Raw genomic sequence first — 18,202 nt, forward strand, 5'->3', positions numbered from 1 at the left:
TAAAGTATGAGAGAAAGAAAGGAGTCTAGAGTGACTTCAGGTATTTGGGCCTGAGCAACTAGAAGAATGGAGTTGCCGTTTACTGAGGTGGGGAAGACTAGGGGAGAAGCAGGTTTGTTTTTTTGGAGGTAGAAGATTAGGAGTTCAATTTTAGATATGTTAAATTTGAGATGCTCAGGACAATCAAGTGGCAATATTAAGTGGCAGTTGGATATATGAGTCTGGAGCTAAGGAGAGAGGTCTGGGCTGGTTATTTAAAGCCATGAGACCGAGTACGCTCATCAAGAGAGTGAGCACAGAGAGAAAAGAGAAGAGGACCCAGGGATTGGGCTCTGGGGCACTGTACATGTCAAGGGTGTGGGCATGTGATACTGCCAGGGCAAAGTCAAGAGTTGGGGCCAATAATTCACTCTACACACTGGGGCAGATGACCTTGATGTTTTTATTTGGGAGAAATTAAAAAAACAAAACTAAAACAGAAAAGCGCAAAGAAAATAGGAATTATTCATCTCTTCATTGCCCAGAATTAACTACTCTTCACATCTTGGCCTATTGGCTTCCACTTTTTCAATTTAATTGAGTCAGCAGCATTCTACATGTCTCTCTCTGCACAAGTACACAATTTTATGGCGAGTTAGAAACAAATTCTTTGTTTTGTTCTTTTTTCCTTCCTCCCTTCTCTCTTTCTTTCTTTCTTGTAGTGCACATGTTGAATGCTTTACCCTAACCTGGACAGAGATTGAGGGTTCTTTTCCCTCCCTCCCTCCCTCCCTCCCTCCCTTCCTCCCTTCCTTCCTTCCTCTTTCTCTCTCTCTTCCCCCTTCTCTCACTCCCCTCCCTTCCCCTCCCTCCCTTCTCCTCCCCTCTCCTCCTTCCTGTAGTGTGTTTGTATAGTGCGCACGTTGAATGGCTTTCCCTAGCCTGGGCGTGTTCAGCTCAGCTGAGAGATTGGATTTGCTTTGATGTAGAGTGGATAACTCCTTGTTCCTGACTCTCCTCCAGCCTTTTCTCTGACCCTTCTCTTCTCCAAAGGGACTGCCCTTTGAGAGTGGTGCCTTTGGTTTCTGCAGACTTTTCTGTCGCCTGAGGAGATTGCAGGGCTCAGAGGAGGCAGCGATGAGTCTTTGTTGGAACACCTGGGCTCTGCTCTCTCTCCTGGGATTTAGGCAAATGTTCTATAACAGGCTTCGTTCTGCTAAATTGCTGGGTGCGTCCCCCTCCTGGGATGGAAGGTGCCCTCAGGTCTTGATGGAGTCAGTGACTGGAGTCATTGTTCACTTTCTCCACGTTTCCCCCTTTCTCCCAGCAGCTTCTAAAAGTGAGAACTAAGGACACCCTCTCAGTTTATTTTCCTCTAGATATGGGGATTTGGGGAATAGCTTTGGGGCAGAGGAGCCAAGAGGGTTGTACTCTCTATTCCAGAATCATCTGCTTTTTTCTTTGGCTGCCAATATTTAATGTTTATTTCATTAGGTTTTATTAATCTTTGGTAAAAAGCAAATTTTTTTCTGACTTTTATCATTTTTTTTGCACCTGGCGGAAAGGAAAGTCTATGATGCAATTTCAACCCCCCATGTTTACCCAGAAGTGGCCCCAGATGACCTTGAAGGTCCTTTCCAGCCCAAACTTGATCATAACTCTGAGCTCCCTACTTGCTGGGGGAGAGGTGTGGCCACCACCACACTGAGCAGAGCCAGCTGTCACCACAGCCTTTACATCTGCCACCGAGAGGGCGTACCATCCTTCTCAGCCTTGAGGACTCCTGAGCAAGGACCGAGACTGGAGCCCAGTGCCTGCCCAGTCTCGTACCCACAGGGGAGCCTTGGGTGTGCGGCAGGGAACAGCAAGGATGTGTGCCCAGCATCTCTGAACCCAGGGCCAGCCACGGATTCCAGGGTGGCTATGGGATCGGCTCTCTGGCCCCTGGGGTGGCTCAGACAGCTGGGCTGTGAGGCTGCTCCAGCTCTGGGGAGCTCTCCCCCCACTTCCCAGACTAGGCCCTGGGTTGGGAGAGGGCCTTCTAGGATAAGACCTTTTCCTCTTGCTTCCTTGGCTAGATGGTGCAAACTGTTAGGTGTTCAACAACTAGCCGAAAGGTTGGTGGTTTGAACCCACCCAGAGCGCCTCGGAAGACAGGCCTGGTGATCTGCTTCCAAAAGGTCACAGCCTTGAAAACCCTATGGAGCAGTTTTACTCTGCGTGTATGGGGTCACCATGAATCAGAATCAACTTGACTGCAACTATCAACAACAACAGCAACCAGGGGTTGCCTCAGAGGGGCGGAGAGAGGCCCATCTGCTCTTCCTCTGAGGCCCTTACTTTCCTGCCAGGATCTAGCAGGTGTCTCTTCTTGGATGGGCAGCCCAGCCCCCAGGAGGGTCCACAATCTCAAATTCTCTAGGGAAGATATTGAGCTTTGCTCCTTTCACTGTCTGCCTCCCCACCTGCCCGACTGCCAGGTTGCTGGGCTGCAGCCGGCCCCTGGAGACCAGGCGGTACCCTTGTGCCCCAATGCCAGTCCCTAAAATTACAGGTTGGCAGGCCCAGGGGCAAAGTGTGCCAGCCGGCATGGCAGCTTGCAGGTGGCCAGGCTGTGCCCTGCGGCCTGTCTTGATGGCTCAGCCACCCCGGGTGAGGAGTTGATCTGTGAGTGGGGCAGATCGGGTCTCAGCTGCCCCAGTCTCCATGACCCGCCCGGGGATGTTTGCTCTCTCCCTTCGTGGCTGGGACCTTCAGTCCATCTTTGCAGTTCAGAGATCAGTCACTGACCATTGGAAGGCTGGGCTGGACCCAGGTGAAGATGCTGAGTAAGGTCTGCTTTCTCCACCGCACGGGGGCTGACCCTTCCTTGGGGCTGGTGCTCCATCTTCCCTCCTTTCTCCCTCTCTGTGCCTACCTGTGTGTGCAGATGCGTGTGAGGAGAGGTGTGTATGTAGGTGTTAAGTTATGAGAGAGTGCATGTGTAAAAATGGCGTGGTGGTGGGGGCGTCTGACTTCCTCTAACTTCACAAGGGGGATGAAGAATAAAGATCAACAGCCCGAAGCTTATTCCTATGAGGTGGAGGTCAGGCATAGCTCCTCTCTCCACCATCTTTACCAATTCTGATACCAACTGTCCCTCCTACGGCACTCTCTACTTCTCTGCTGGGTTCAATAATTTGTTGCAGCGGCCACACAGAACTCACAATCATACTCACAGTTTTGGGGTTCATCAGGGAAGTAACAGGTTGCAATTCAGGATCAGGAATGAGTCAGGGTACAGCTCTTCAATCAGGACAGCTTCTTCTCAGGTGTGCTTGCAGGCAGGCTTCTCTTTGGCCCTTGGCCCCTCGGCCCCTTGGCCTGGCCTCTGCCCTGCTCGGGGAGGTGTTACAAAGCTCTTTAGCTCCACCAGTAAGTGCCCTGGGACACCCCATTCCATGGAGAAGCCTCCTGTCCTAAGGCACTCAGCTCCGTTGCTCCGAGGGTGGGCACACTCACTGTAACCGTCTTACTCTGTGGGCTGGGGAGCTCACCGTGCTGTCTCATGCCGGTCTCCTGGTTCTGCTGCCACAGCTCCTCTAACACCACTTCTCTGCTGCTGCTTCTTGCCTGTCTTGCGCCATCTCTGGTGTTACAGCTCTCTGCCTGTCTCCTGGGTCTAGGGGCTTCTCAGTGCAGGAACCCCAGGTCCAAAAGGTGTGCTCCACTTCCGTTTCTTCTTCTTGGTGGCAGTGAGGTCCCCCCTTCCTGCCTCTGGGATGGCTCATTTTAAGCCTAGCGGGCTGGCAAAACAGACCAATCCCCATGTTAAGTTTCAATACTTGTTATTTGCATGGTCCCGCACCCACAAAGATGCCACACGCCTTATGTGCATTATTAGCAGGTTGCCCGATCTCCTTAGTGGGCCACAAGCACTTTATTTGCATAGCCCCACCCAATCATTTGGTAGGAGTTACAAGACCATGGTAAGAAAGGCCATATAAAAGCAACCCATCCCACCACAGCATGAATGTGCTCAAGCATGTGTGTGCATGTATATGCGCGTACACACGTGATTGTGTTTCTGTGATTGTATGTGCATACGTTTCTGTGCACATGTACATGCTAGACTGTTATTCAGCAAGCACGCACCAGCAAGCCCTCTGTCTGATTTGTGCCCTTGCCACACACATTTTGATATGCTGAATACTGTATCATTCTCCTTACCTACATCTGGAGTCCCTGGTGGTGTAAACAGTTAACGTGTTTGGCCACTAATAAAAAGATCAGAGGTTTGAGTCCACCGAAAGGCTCCTCAGAAGAAGGGTCGGGAGAGCGACTTCCAAAAATCACCCACTGGAACTCTCACTCTGACACACGTGGGGGCACCATGAGTTGGGGTCAACTTGACAGTAGCCGGTCTTACTAGTTTTTTACCTGCAATGTGAGTGAGTCCACATATGTGTGAGGACTTGAGGTATGTGAGTTTTTGTGTGTGTGTGTGTGTCCCGGGTTGTGAGTGTCCTCGTGTGTCTGTGCATATGCGTGAGTGTGCACATGTTGAGGCTCCTGTGCACACGTGTGAGGTCCTGAGTATGCATGTGTCTGCATGCTCGTGTGGTTGCACACGTAGGTGATTGTGTGTGCATGCTTGATAGTGTGAGTGTGCATGTGTGCTGGCCAGCGATGTTCTTCATTGCTGCCCCAGCTCCAGGGAGAAATTCTCCTTGCGTCTGAGATAGACGAGGCCAGGGGCTTGGGGCTCTGTGTTTCTCAGGCCCCAGGCAGCTTTCCCAGGCCCTATCACCCAAGAGGGACTAAGTCAGGGTGCAGGGAGCATGGCCAGGCTCTGAGGAGACAAGGCAGTCAGATTCCCTTTTGGAAGTCCCCTCGGGCTGGTGGGGAGGAATGGTGGAGCCTGGGAAACTTGTGAGGAGAGGAGAGAGGGTGAGGTCTGGGCCAGGCCAGCTGCAGTGGGCAGCAGGAGGGAGCAGATTTGAAGGGCATTAGGATGAAGAATGGACAGGAGTCAGTGATCTGAGGAGGAGTGAGGGTGAGGAAGACATACAGGAGAATCCCGCCTTCTGGCCTGGGTGAAGGCCGCTTCCTAACCCTGAGGTGGGAGCCAGAGGGGAAGCAGCTTCAGCAGCTTGCTGGCGGCCAGTCGTGATTGGAGTCTGAGTCCTCCCTGGTTCAGCCACACTGGGTGAGGAGGTGATCCCTGAGGGGAGGTCGAGGGGAGAGAATGAGTTTGGTCAGTGGGAGGCTCCTTCGGCCACCCAGGAGTAGCCTGGGACTGCAGGGCTGAGATACGTGGGAGTAGCTTTGAACAACAACAACAAAAAAGTTGCCGTTGAGTCGATTGTGACTCATGGTGACCCGTGTGTGCAGAGTAGAACTGCTCCATAGGGTTTTCAGGGCTGCGACCTTCCAGAAGCAGATTGCCAGGCCTTTCTTCTAAGGAGCCTCCAGGCAGGTTCAAACGAACAAACCTTCAGTTAGTAGTCAAGGTTTGACCATTTGCACTGCCCAGGGACTCCTTAGCTTCGAGCAAGTGCCAAATTCTTCATAATGACCTTATTCTAAACCAGGGTGTTTTTGTTTGTTTGTGTTTTTTAGCTGTGGAACCCATGTCCGAATTGGTCATGCGAGCCACTTAAACCTGAGACCCAGTTTGTACCTGGCCTGTGCGATGGGGTCACCAGCTTTAGAAGCATAGGTTGCTGGTGCTGGAGGAGCGTGTTGGTGCACTTGGGCCACCCCTGCCCTTGTACAATTGGGGAAACCAAGGCCCAGAAGGCAGTGACATTTCCAGGGTTACCCAGCGAGGTAGGGTGGGGCTGGGGTCTGTCCACCTGGAAGCCCTCTGCTGGAGAGCCCCTCCTTTTACTGAGGAGGCCCGGGAGGCTGCCTCAGGAGACTCTGTAATTATGGGATTAGGAGGTGGCCTCTCCCCAGCTCGGCCCTTTGCCCCTCAAAGCCGCAGGGTGGAGACCAGAGTTGGCGGAGCAGAGCCGGTTTCCAGGTGTGTCTGAGGAAACCTGGCATCCGCGGGCAGCTCCTTCAGCCTGAAAGGCCCCATTGTGGCTGCAGCCTCCCTCCATTGGCTCTATTTTGGGGTCTGGATCCACCCTGCTCCAGTTGGAGGAAGGAAAAGTGTATTTCAGTATGTCCTATGGGTGTGGGGGGCAGTGGAGAGACAAAAGGGGAGGTTGCAGCATAAGCAGCATGTGAATAGCTCAGTGGCTGGGGCCTGGATTGTGTGGAGAACTGGCAATGGAGGCTGAAAGCTAGAGGTGTGAGGGGAGGAGCAGCCTGGAGTTCCAGGTGGAGGTGGCCTAGAAGTCGGAGGGGTGGGGGGTGGTGTGAGCCGGGCTGGGCTCTCATGTGGCTCCAGGAGGCCTCTTGGCTGACCCTGCCACACTGGAATGTGGGTCTGCGGCCTGTCTGGCACCCTGCCCAAGACCTGCCTGCCAGGACTTCCCAATTCTCAACCCTGTGGGGGCCTAGCCCTATGCCCTGGAGGGAGACCAGCCCTGTCCTGCAGGGTCTCCCAGGACAGGTATGGAGGGCCTGGGGCTGCAGCTGCAGGGAACACAAGCAGCTCTTCTTCCTTTGGGTCTGTTCTGCCCAGGCTCCACCCCACGGGGCCATATTTGCCCACTCGCCCTCACCAGCATGGCAGGTGCAGCCTGGCCTCTGGGCCTCTGCTCACCTGGTTCTCAGCCTGGCCTGGCCTGGCCACTCCTCCTGGCCTGCCTTATCCTGCCCACCCTTCAGGGCTCTGCTCACTGCCACCTCCATCACCACCCCAGGCTTTCCTCTGATTTCCCTCGTGCCAGCCTTGCCAGGCTCGCAGAGCTCTTCCCCCCAGCAGCCTCCTCACCTCTGCCTTGCACAGGGCCAGCCACAAGGGTAAGGGACTCACCAGGAAGGAGGGGGCTTGATGTGTGCCCTTGGGCCTAAGCCTCCTTGCCTGTGAAATGGGATCGTGAAGTTTGCCTACCAGGTGGCTGACAGATTAGCTGGGGTAATAGGAATGAACATGCCTGGCACATAGTAGGGGCTCAGGCAGTGGTCCTTCAGCCCCTCTGGCCTGGGTGCTTGCAGGGATCTGAACATCAGGCCCCAGGAGCCAGAGCCTGGGCTGCCTAGCCACTGCCCCGTGACTCTAGGAATGACTAATTCCACTCCAGCAATAAGCTCTTGGAAGCTCTGAGAAATGAGATTTTTTTCCCCCTCCTTCTTCTTGTTGCCTCATTAAACTCCTCTTGAGTGAAGGGAATGGGGATTGTCTTGATCCCTTGGCCCGCGGTGGGGGTGGGGTTCAGAAAGCTGGGCAAGATGGGTCTGCAGTGGCCTGCAGTCACGGGAGGACATTGGGAGCAGGCAGGGTGGGCACATAAGGCTGCACCAGCTACACCGTGCCCAGGTAAGGGGCTTGGTGCTGGACAGGAGCTGGAAGTCTTGTGTTTCTGGCTAGCTTTGCCCTGGGCCAGCTGGTGGCCTCAAATAAGCCTTGGCCCAGGCTGGGGCTCAGTCTCACTGTCTGCATAATGGCTGTTACAGGCCCTACTCACCTCTTTGTGCTGCTCTGGGTGGAGGATGGCCTGCGGGGCTGTGCTTGGGGAGGTTCTATTGATGGGGTGTCTGGGCCAGGCACACGGTAGGCACCTAGCAGGGGCAGGGTGGCACAGGCTCTGAGCAGTCCCTTGGCCTTTCTGCTTTTAGAGTCTGTTTCTCCATCTATCACATGGGCCTGGGAGCTCTGGCTCCCTCCTGCTGGAGCTTGGGTGACTCTGAGGGCCAGACTATAAGGGCCTTTCATTAGGGAAAGTGCTGTTCCTAGGCCCGGGCCCGGCACTTTCCTCTGGGTCATGGATGTGGCCTGACCCGGATGGGAATGTCCACCTGCCCTCGAGGCTGCTGGAACTGGAAAAACAATCCCAGACCTGGCCCACCCCAGTATTTCTTTATGGTGCCTTCCTCTGTGGAGCCTCAGTTTCTCCTCTCCAAGGTGGGACAAGACTCCAAGCAATGGGCACAGCTGAGATGGATGGGTGACTGGGGTCTGGGAGCCTCACCCGGACCACCCTCTGTCCACAGGTGTTCCTGGCCCTTGGAGAGCTGCTGCTATCCTGCAACTGGGCAGTGGTTGCTGACATCTTGCTGGTAAGTATGGGGATCAGGGTGGGGGCTGGTCCTGAGGCCTCTTGAGCAAGGAGCTGGGGTCTGTCCAGCTCAGAGCTGGACCTCTGCTGTTGAGCTGCCTGGGGGTGGGGAGGGGCTTCGGAGGCTATAGGGTAGGGAGCCAAGGTCACTGAGTAGTTAGTTACCTTGGTCTACTGATACTCCTCAAACAGCATCTCCTCTGACTATCATCCTCATTTTGCAGATGAGCAAATGGTGGCTCAGAGAGGGCATGTGCCTGGACCAAGGTCACATAGCATGCCAAGGCACTGAGGCAGGACTGGAGCTTAGGCTTTTTGACTCCAGGGCCCTTTTTCATCAAGCCTCCACTCTGGGGTGTGTGGATACAGGGATGCAGGACTTCAGGGCTGCAGCCGCTGAGCCCACATGGATCCGGGCTGCCCCAGGTCCTGTGTCACCAGCTGCAGCACAGGGAGGTTGGATCAGGTGAGAAGGAGGCCTGATGCTGTCCCGAATATATGACTCTGCTAAGTGCAGAGTCCACCACAGCATCTCCCTGAGCCTCACTCTCCTCCCTGTCTCCTATGGGAAGACTTTGATCACTGTGAAGGAAGAGCTGTGCCCTGTGGATAACACAGGGTCCCAGACCTAGGAGCACCGGAGACGCCTCTTCTTGCTTCCTTGTGGAAGGTGCTGGCACAGCCCAGTACTGGGCATGTGGGAACTGAAGCAGCCTGACATTTGGTAGATAGCTGTCCTGAAAGCCGTCCAGTGCAGGGGCACAAAGCTGGGCTCAGGAAACAGGCCTGGGTTTCAGCTCTGTTTCTGCAGCTCACTAGCCATGTGACCTTAGGCTAGTCACTTTGTGTCTCTGAGCCTCAGTTTTCCAATGTGGAAAATGGGGATGATAATTGTACCTACCTCATGGTTGTTGGGAAGCCCGGGTGGTGTAGTGGTTAAGTGCTACGGCTGCTAACCAAAGGGTTGGCAGTTCGAATCCACCAGGCACTCCTTGGGAACTGTATGGGGAACTCTTGGGAACTACTCGGTCCTACAGGGTCGCTATGAGTCGGAACTGACTCGACGGCACTGGGTTTGGTTTTTTTTTTTTGGTTTTTCACGGTTGTTGTGAGGTTGAAATGAGATTATTGGTATGAAACTTTTGTCCAGTGCCTGGCACAGAGTGGGTCCTCTGCTGGCTGGGATTCTGATAGCAATTCTACGTCCTCATCTTCTGTCACCCAAAGGGAATCCTTGAGTGGTGAAACTGAAAGTTCAGAGGTTCAAGTCTACCCAGAGGTGCATCAGAAGAAAGGCCTGGAGATCTAGTTCCAAAAAATATGGGTCGTTGAAATCTGATTTTACTCTGACACACGTGAGGTTGCCATGAGTCAGAGCTGGCTTGGCGGCAACTGGTTTTATTCCCCCAAAGAAATTCTGGAGTCCTGGAATCTAAGTTTGAAAAGCTTTGGGAATCAGGAGTCGTTTAACAAGTCGACCAGTCCTGCTTGAATGCTGCTGTTGATGGGACACTCACTCCCTGTAGAGGTGATCTGCCCCCTTCCCAGGCAGCCCTTATGATCCCCTCCGGGGGGATCCGGCTCACAAGTGTGGACAGGGCTGCACTGCTGTGGCTCCTGGGTGGGGCTATTTGCTGTAGGACTGGTGGGTCTTCTCCACCCCGCCCTCCAGACAAGAGACTTGGGCTCCAGCCCTGACTCAGCCACAGACCTGCCGTGTGGCTTTGGGCCTCAGTTTCCTTGTCCATAAAAAGGGATGATCATAGCCTGCCTGGCAGGGAGAACCAGCCTTTGTGTGGGGAAGCCCTCAGTCAATGGGACCTCGTGGGCACACTTTGTGTGGTTGTCCACTTTTAAGCCCCCTCCTTCCCCCGCTTCCCCCCACCCCTCACCCCCCACATAGCTTGTTCTCTCTCAGGCAGTTCAGCTGGTGCTGGAACTTGCCCCCTGCAGCTTCCACCCGGCCCCCTACCGAGCTGCTCCCTTTGCTGCATGACAGCCCCACAGGTATGTGAAGACCCTGCCTGTGGCCCCCCATGTCTGTGTGTGCAAGAATGATTAACCGGGCAGAGCTGTGAGGGGTGCTGAGGTGGGGGAGGGGCTACAGGGCTGGCCAGCCGTGTTTGGCTGATCTGGCTCTGCTGGGGAGCTGGCTGGACATGATCTCGTTCACCCCAGTGCACCCCACAGTCCCACCTTGGCTGGAGGCTTCCAGACCCCATGCTTAGGAAGGTCTACCACCCCAGGAAGGCTTCTTGGCCACCTCTACCTTCCCACCTTCCTGAAGCCCCTCTGTCCAAGGTTGCCTTTCTGCTCTTCAGCACTCAGAGCTAGACCAAACCTTGCAGCCCATGGAGTTTGGCTCCCCCATGTTGCTGTTTTCCTGGCAAAGAAAGTGGAAGAGGCAGGAAGGCTGGTTGGTTGGGGACCCGGTCTGTAGAGCAGAGGGGCAGACGCCACATTGGAGTGGGCTGAGGACAGGGTGGGAGGGTGAAGAAGGAGGATCGGAGTGTAGTCAAGCCCCTCAAGAAGCTGCATTGAGAGGAGAGGAGAGGAGAGAGAGGGTGGTCTCTGGGGTGGGCAGAGGGTCAGGGGAGGCTGGTGGTGCTCTTCCAGAGGCCAAGCAGCAGCAAGCCCCCAGAGAAGGGAGGGAATGGCTGAAAGGGAGTCCCTGCAGAAAGGGTGAGCAGGGAGTGGGACCCAGAGCTGAGGGGGGAACTAGCCTCAGAGAGGAGGCCTGAAGCTCTTGCACAGAGGCAGCAGGGTAGGGACTGTTTGGGGGCAGGAAGTATGTGGGAAAGGGGGTGGGTGACGGGAAGTGGAGAGAGGTCCCACCTGCTGGCCTGACCTTGAGGAGCTGAGCTTCTCATCCGGCAGGGCCCTGAGGAGAGCAAGAAGGACCCGGAGAGTATGTGTGTATGTATATGTGTGTAGAGAGAGAACAGAAGCTGAGAGAAGAGGGATATTCAGGTGAACAACTCCAGGCTGGAAAGGAAGCCAAGGGTCTGACAGGAAAACAGGTGGAGAGGCTATAGGTCTCTGGAAGGTGGGGAGCCTATGGGTGGGATCAGAGGGTGAGAGGGTAGCATAGCCCAGGAGCTAAGACTCTGGAGCTGACCACTTGTTCATTTCCCATACCTGCCACTCACTAGCTGTGTGACCCTGGCCAAGTGACTTAACCTCTCTGGGCCTCCCCATCCTCAGCTGTAAAATAGGTAGGATGGCTAAAAGAAACAGTTGCCGTTCAATCAGCCCTGACTCATGGGACTCCATGTGTGTCAGAGTAGAACTGTGCTCTATAGGGTTTTCAATGGCTGTTTTTTCTGGAAGTAGATTGCCAGGCTTTTCTTCCGAGGTGCCTCTGGATACACTCAAGGGCATGGCTCTTTTTCGATCCACTTATCCACAGGGAGGAGAATCTAGATTCTCTCTGAGGAAGGGATCTCATGGGCTCGCTGTCCAGTGATTCTCAAACTTCACCGTGCATTAGAGTACCTGGGGTTGTGGGTTGTTGTTAAATGTTGTCGAGTTGGTTCCAACTCATAGCAGCCCTATGCACAACAGAATGAAACACTGCCCAATCCTGTGCTATCCTCACAATTGTTGCTATGTTCGAGCCCATTGTTGCAGCCACTGTTTGTCAGTCCCTCTCGCTGAGGGCCTTCCCCTTTTTTGCTGACACTCTACCAAGAATGATGTTCTTCTCCAGGGACTGGTCCCTCCTGAGAACATGTCCAAAGTATGTGAGACATAGTCTCGTCATCCTTGCATCTCAAGAGCATTCTGGCTGTACTTCCAGGACAGACTTGTTTGTTCTTCTGGCAGTCCATGATATCTTCAATATTCTTTGCCAACACCATAATTCAAAGGCATCAATTCTTCTTTGGTCTTCCTTATTCATTGTCCAGTTTTTGCGTGCATATGAGGTGACTGAAAACACCATGGCTTGGGTCAGGCGCACCTTAGTCTTCAAAGTGACATCTTTGCTTTTTAACACTTGAAAGAGGTCTTTTGCAGAAGATTTGCCCAACGCAATTAGTCCTTTGATTTTTTGACTGCTGCTTCCCTGGTTCGTTCTTTTGGCAGTCCACGGTATATTCAATGAGGTGGATTGACACAGTGGCTGCAACAAGGAGCTCAGGCATAACAACAATTGTGAGGATAGCACAGGATTGGGCAGTGTTTCGTTTTGTTGTGCATAGGGTCGCTATGAGTCGGAACCAACTCGACAGCACCGAACAACAACAACAACAACAACAAGCTTCCGTGGTGTTGTCTGTGGATATAGTAAAATGAAATCCTTAACAACGTCAATCTCTTTTCCCTTTATCGTGTCGTTTTGCATTGGTCCAGTTGTGAGGATTTTAGTTTCCTTATGGTGAGGCGTAATCCTTACTGAAGGCTGTAGTCTTTGATCTTCATCAGTAAGCGTTTCAAGTCTTCTTGGCTTTCAGCAGGCCAGGTTGTGTCGTCTGTATATGGCAGGTTGTTAATGAGTCTTCCTTCAATCTGGATGCCATGTTCTTCTTGTTACAAATTCAGATTCCAGGCTGTCTGTCCTCAGAGTCTGATTCAGTGGGTCTATGAGGGGTCCAGGGATCTGCATTTCAACTTCCCAAATGATTCTGATGTAGGTGTGCCTCAGAGCACACTTTGAGAAACACTGGTCTTTCTCAGCCAGCTCCCCAAGTCCACAAATTCTCCTCAAAATTCCAATGAGTGCAGTTCTGCTTTTGTTTACATACTCCTCTGATGGGGAGCTCACTCCCTGCACCCCGGGCAGCCTCTGCACACTGGCAGCTCTGTTGACAAAAATGATCTAGTTCGGTCACAGCTAAGACAATCTCCCCTGCCCCAGCTTAGCCCTTGGACTCGAAGGGACTGGCTCCCTGGCACACTGATATTGTCTGCCATGCCAGCTTCTCCCTAGGCTGAGCACCCTGCCTCCCCAAACCAACTGATGGAGTCCCCAGTTCCCTCCCAACCCACCTGTCTGTCTGGACCCTGCACCCTTGGGGTGGCCCAGAGCCAGCTTAGGCCACTGCCCCCCTCCCCCCAGCAATGCAGAGCAGAGAGAGAAAGCGTGCCCCCTCTTTCCCAGGCCTGTCGTCTGGGTGTCTGGAATCCAGCCACAAGGCTCAGCTCCTACCTCCTCAGCAGATTTTCCCAAATCCCCCTGGAGGGCTATCACCCCCTGTGCTCCCTCTGCCCCACGTCACCATGTGTCCCTGCTCAGCCTCTGCCCCCAGGGGCTGTCTGCTCACTTGTCTGTCTCATCTCCTAGGGGTGTAGGGGTGTGAGGCTGCGTGGAGAGCAGGAGGCAGGCTGCCAGGTAGTCTGCACCTGGTGGTTGCCGCTCTGACTTTCTGTAGGCCCGTCGGTGGTGCTGGTTTTGCCCCACAGTATAAAGGGAACAGCTCTTCTAAGAAGGGAGAGCCAAAAACAGAGATGTGTTTGCCTCAGAATAGAGTGAGCCTAGAGTTTTGGGAACCCAAAAGCCTCTTACTTCTAAAATTACTCCCTGGGTTGTCTAGCTCCTGGTGGGGGCCAGCCTTGGCCCCCTGGCTGTATGGAGAAATCAGGACACAGAACAGGTTGCGGGGGACCTACCTGTCCCACAACTGGCAGCAGCAGCCAGTCTGGGTCCATCAGGTTGAGGTTTCTGGGAGGAGAGGAAGAGACCGAGGGTCCGAGAAGCCTTGGCCCCCACCGTGGACTTTTTTGGACATCTAGGGCCCACCCTCTAGGAGGCACTGCCCTTCTCCCCAGAACCACCAGTGAGTAATCACATAATTATGGGGTGAGAAGGAAGCACGGGTGGAAGGTGCAAAGCTGCGGTCGATTCCTTCTCAGCCTGTTGGCAGGTCCCAGCGATGGGCGGAGGCTCAACTTTCCTCAGGGCCTGGACAGGGCGGCTCAGGGCCAGCACCCACGGTGACTCCTGCCCCTCTGCCCTGCCCACCCCTCTCACCGGACCCCTGCAGCTCCCAGCCCCTGGGTTACTGCCTCCACACCTTTGTCCCTGCCTGGCCCCTGCCTGAAATGTCCTTCCCCTCCCTCTGCCCGTTGCTGTCCTGTCTACCTACAGGGTGAGGGAGGAGCTTGTCTGCTTTCTCCTTCTCTCCATTTTCCAAGTGTTCTAAACAAACATAGAAACATTTCTGAAAAAGCTCTTCCTTCCCTGTGACACTAGAGTGGTCAAAAGGCCAGGTCCTGGATCAATCTCAGTCATGCTATTTCCTGGCTGGATGACCCTGGACGTATTACTTAATCTCCCCGTGGCCTCAATTTCCTCATCTGTAAAGTTGAGATAGTAATTATATCTCCTTCATGGGTTGTTTGAGCTGATATATCGAATGCATACAGGAAGTACTCAATAAGTGATAGCAAGTATTACTATTATCCTTGTTATTGTTCTCTGAAGGGTTCAGATTTAAGGACACCTAGGCCTTGGGGACGAGCCCTGGTGGCACAGCCAGTTGCTAACCAAAAGGTTGGTAGTTCGAACACACCGGCCGCTCCATGGTAGAAAAGATGTGGCAGTCTGCTCCATTTACAGCCTTGGAAACCCTATGGGGGCAGTTCTACTCTGTCCTATAGGGTCACTGTGAGTGGAATTGACTTAATGGCAAGGTTTTTTTTTTTTTTTTTAGGCCTTGGGGATGGAGCTCTAGGATTGAAGCTCCTCGGTGGCTGCCCTGCGGCCTGTGTCCCAAGGAACCTCCTTCTCTCCCCTCCCCTCCCCCGCTACAGCCCTGGGTTGAGGCAGGGAATTCTCCTGGGACCAGCCTCCAAGATGGTTCTACTTGGTTGCTTTGATTTGCAACCCTTCTGCTAATCCCTCTGTGCCTGGTACCCCGCTGGACCCCAGGGACCTGAGGGGAATTAGACAAGGGGCTTGCGATTGAGGACCTGACTAGAAAGTGCTGGGAGTAAGGGGGACAGACAAAGAAAGGAAACCACCCAGCTCTGAGTGACGTGCGCTCATGCTTGTGGGTGCTCAGGGCAAGCATCTGAACTCTGAGACAGCGTCACAGAGGAAGTGACTCCAGAGCTATGTCCTGAAGGACAAGTAGGGATGCTCAGCTGGACCGAGAGGGGAAGGTGTTCTGGGCGGAAGTCTCCAAAACCCAAACCAAAACAAATGAACAAATAAGCCAACCAAATCAATTGCTGTCGAGTTGATTCGAACTCATAGCAACCCCATCCGTGTGTGTCAGAGTAGCGCTGTGCTCCATAGGGTTTTCAATGGCTGTAATCTTTGGAAGTAGATCACCAGACCTTTTTTTCTGAGGCAACCCTGGGTGGATTTGAATGTCCAACCTTTCAATTAGTAGCTAAGTGCTTAGTCATCTGAGCCACCCAGAAGTCCCAGTGTGCTCAAATGCCTGGAAGCATTCTGCCTCCCAAAGTCATAGGGTGTTATTTCAGTATGATGTCAACCTGAAGCCTTCGGGTACCAGATTAAAAATAATAACATAACCCTGGAGGTAGGTAGTATTATTACTCTCATTTGGGAGTGAGGAGACTGAGGCACAGAAAGGTGAAGTAACTTTCCCAAAGCTACACAGCTAGTGAGTGGGGGGATCTGGGTTTGGAACTCAGACTGACTCCAGAATTCATATTCCTAACGGCCGCCTCCCAGGTAACTGGCCCCATGGAGTGTATGAGAGGGTGGAAGTCCCCGCCTCACCCTCTTCCATGGAGTCATCTGGGCCTCTCCAGCCAGGCTTTTTTGGTCACTGCCCAGCTGGGCTGGAACTTTCTGATAGAACGGCTGAGCCCTCTGCACCGTGCCTGCCCAATGGCCACGCATGCAGACACGTGGCTGTGCGTGGCTTCTTACTCCGCCAGCCTGCACTGCTGCCTCCTGGACCCCTGAGCTGGGCTGCCCTATGACTCCCGTCACAGCCATGCCTGGTCCCTGCCCAGGCTTTTTTGTGTGCGTGTGTGATAAAATGCATAAAACATAAAACTTCGTGTGTTAACCACAAGTGTACAATTCAGTGGCGTTAGTTACATCCACAATGCTGTGCAACCATCACAGCTATTTGTTTCCAAAACTTTTGTGTCATCCCAAACAGAAACTTTGTTTGCATTAAGCATTAACTCCTCTCCCCCTCCCCCTGGCAACCGCTAATCCACCATCTGTCCCTGTGCATGTCCCTGGATGTTTCATGTAGGTGGGACTGTACAGTATTTCTTCTTTTGTGTCTGATTTATTCCAGCATAATGTTTTCAAGGTTTATCCACGTAGTCGTATTGGAATTTCCTTTCTCTTTATGGTTGAATAATATTCCATTGCACGTATACGCCACCCTTCATTCTTCCGTTCATCAGCTGGTGGACACTTGGCCCCTTCCCAATTTGAGAGCAAAACCTTAAGAGGGGGCCTTGGCACCCCATCCCAGGGCACAGGACTGGTGTTCTAATGGTGGCCACTCACTTGGCCAACCTGTCTCACGTCCAGGCCATTGTCCTTGGCAGGTGGGAAACAGGAGGTGGGTGTGAGGGGTCTCCACTGTCTGCTCTGGCTTGGGGAGCTTCCCTGGTGTCCTGTGTGTTTGCAGTCTGTGGTGGTGCCCAGGTGCCGGGGGACAGCAGAGGCGCTGCAGATCACAGTGGGCCATGTCCTGGGAGACGCCTGCAGCCCCTACCTCACCGGACTTGTAAGGCCTGAGTGTGGGACCAGTGGGTGGGAAAAGTCTTGGGGAGGAATGGCATGTGGGAAGGCCTGGAGGGTGGCCTGGTGGGCCTGGCAGAGCCAGTCTCTCTCCTCTGCAGATCTCCAGCGCCCTGCGGGCCAGGCGCCCTAACTCCTACCTGCAGCGCTTCCTCAGTCTGCAACAGAGCTTCCTGTGCTGCGTCTTTGTCGTCGCCCTGGGCGGCGGCTGCTTCCTGCTGACTGCCCTGTACCTAGAGAGAGACCAGACCCAGGCCCAGGAGTCTCGTACAGGTACCCACATCCCCCCCACCCATGTCAGGTTCATGGCTGAACTTCACAAGGCAGGAAGCACCGGCCAGCCCCTGGGCCTCTGACCAGTTTGTCCATTCTTTCATTCAAAAATATCCATTACACTCCTACTAAGTGCCAGGCAGGAGATCCTGAGTGATACAAATGGTTAACACACTTGGCTGCTAACCAAAAGGGTGGTGGTTTGAGTCTACCCAGAGGTACCTTGGAAGAAAGGCCGGGTGATCTACTTGCAAAAAATCAACGATTGAGAATCCTATGGAGCACAGTTCTACTCTGATACACACGAGGTCGCCATGATTCAGAATTTACTTGACGGCAACTGATTTAAGTACCAGGCAAGTTTGCAGATGATGGGGAGTGAACGAATTAGGCCAAGTCCAAGCCCTTGTGGAACTGACCCTCCAGTGGGTAGAGACAGAGGAGAAACATACAGAAAGAGCAAAAAATCTAGTATGTTTGAGGTCATAAGTGCTATGGAGAGACCAAACAGGAAAGGGGGTAGGGGGCAGGTGGGGGCAGGTTGGGATTTTTGACAGAGTGGTCAAGGAGGTTCTTACCACACGAGTGACATTGGAGGAGTGAGGGAGTGAGCCACGCAGAAAGAACAGCCTGTGCAAAGGCCCTGAGGCCCTCTGTGCCTGAGGTGTGTGAGGACCAGTGTGGCAGGGGCAGGAGTGAGGAGAAGAGTGGTAGAGGGTGAGGGCAGCCGTAACCAGGCAGGAGGAGCCTGGTGGGCCCTTGTAAAGACTGTGGCCTTAACTCTGAGTGAGCTGGGAGCCTCTGTAGGGTGCCCAGGGGAGGAGCAGGAGGCAGTTGGCTTTATATTGTAAGAGCGTCACTGGCTGCGGTGTTGAGAGCAGACGGTGAGGGGTGAGAGTTGAAGCAGAGAGGCCCTAGGAGGCGCTCCGTGGTCTAGGACAGCGAAGATGGCGGTAAGACCATGGAGGTGGCAGAGAAGATGGTGAGAAAGGAGCGGACTGGGAATTTACCTTGCAATCAGAATTTAGACAATTTCCAGACGGATTGTGCCCAGGCCTGGTCCCAAAGCAGCGCCTGCCTCCTCTGAGGCTGGCTGAGTGTCTTTCCTCCCACA

General features: G+C 53.7%; 1 protein-coding gene across 5 annotated transcripts in view; it reads left to right on the forward strand.

Moving 5' to 3' along the window:
* Positions 1 to 18,202, forward strand: part of SPNS3 (SPNS lysolipid transporter 3, sphingosine-1-phosphate (putative)) — a 57,359-nt gene that overhangs the window by 32,349 nt on the left and 6,808 nt on the right. For 2 of the 5 annotated variants that reach the window (XM_064271605.1, XM_023556316.2), the window contains exons 9-12: positions 5,581 to 5,790; positions 8,068 to 8,133; positions 16,703 to 16,801; positions 16,917 to 17,088. In XM_064271605.1, coding sequence (XP_064127675.1) covers positions 5,581 to 5,790; positions 8,068 to 8,133; positions 16,703 to 16,801; positions 16,917 to 17,088 — 547 coding nt within the window. The other 3 variants (XM_064271606.1, XM_064271608.1, XM_064271607.1) reach the window with 3 other exon arrangements.

Source organism: Loxodonta africana, chromosome 18, assembly GCF_030014295.1.
Source record: "Loxodonta africana isolate mLoxAfr1 chromosome 18, mLoxAfr1.hap2, whole genome shotgun sequence".
Taxonomy (NCBI): domain Eukaryota; kingdom Metazoa; phylum Chordata; class Mammalia; order Proboscidea; family Elephantidae; genus Loxodonta; species Loxodonta africana.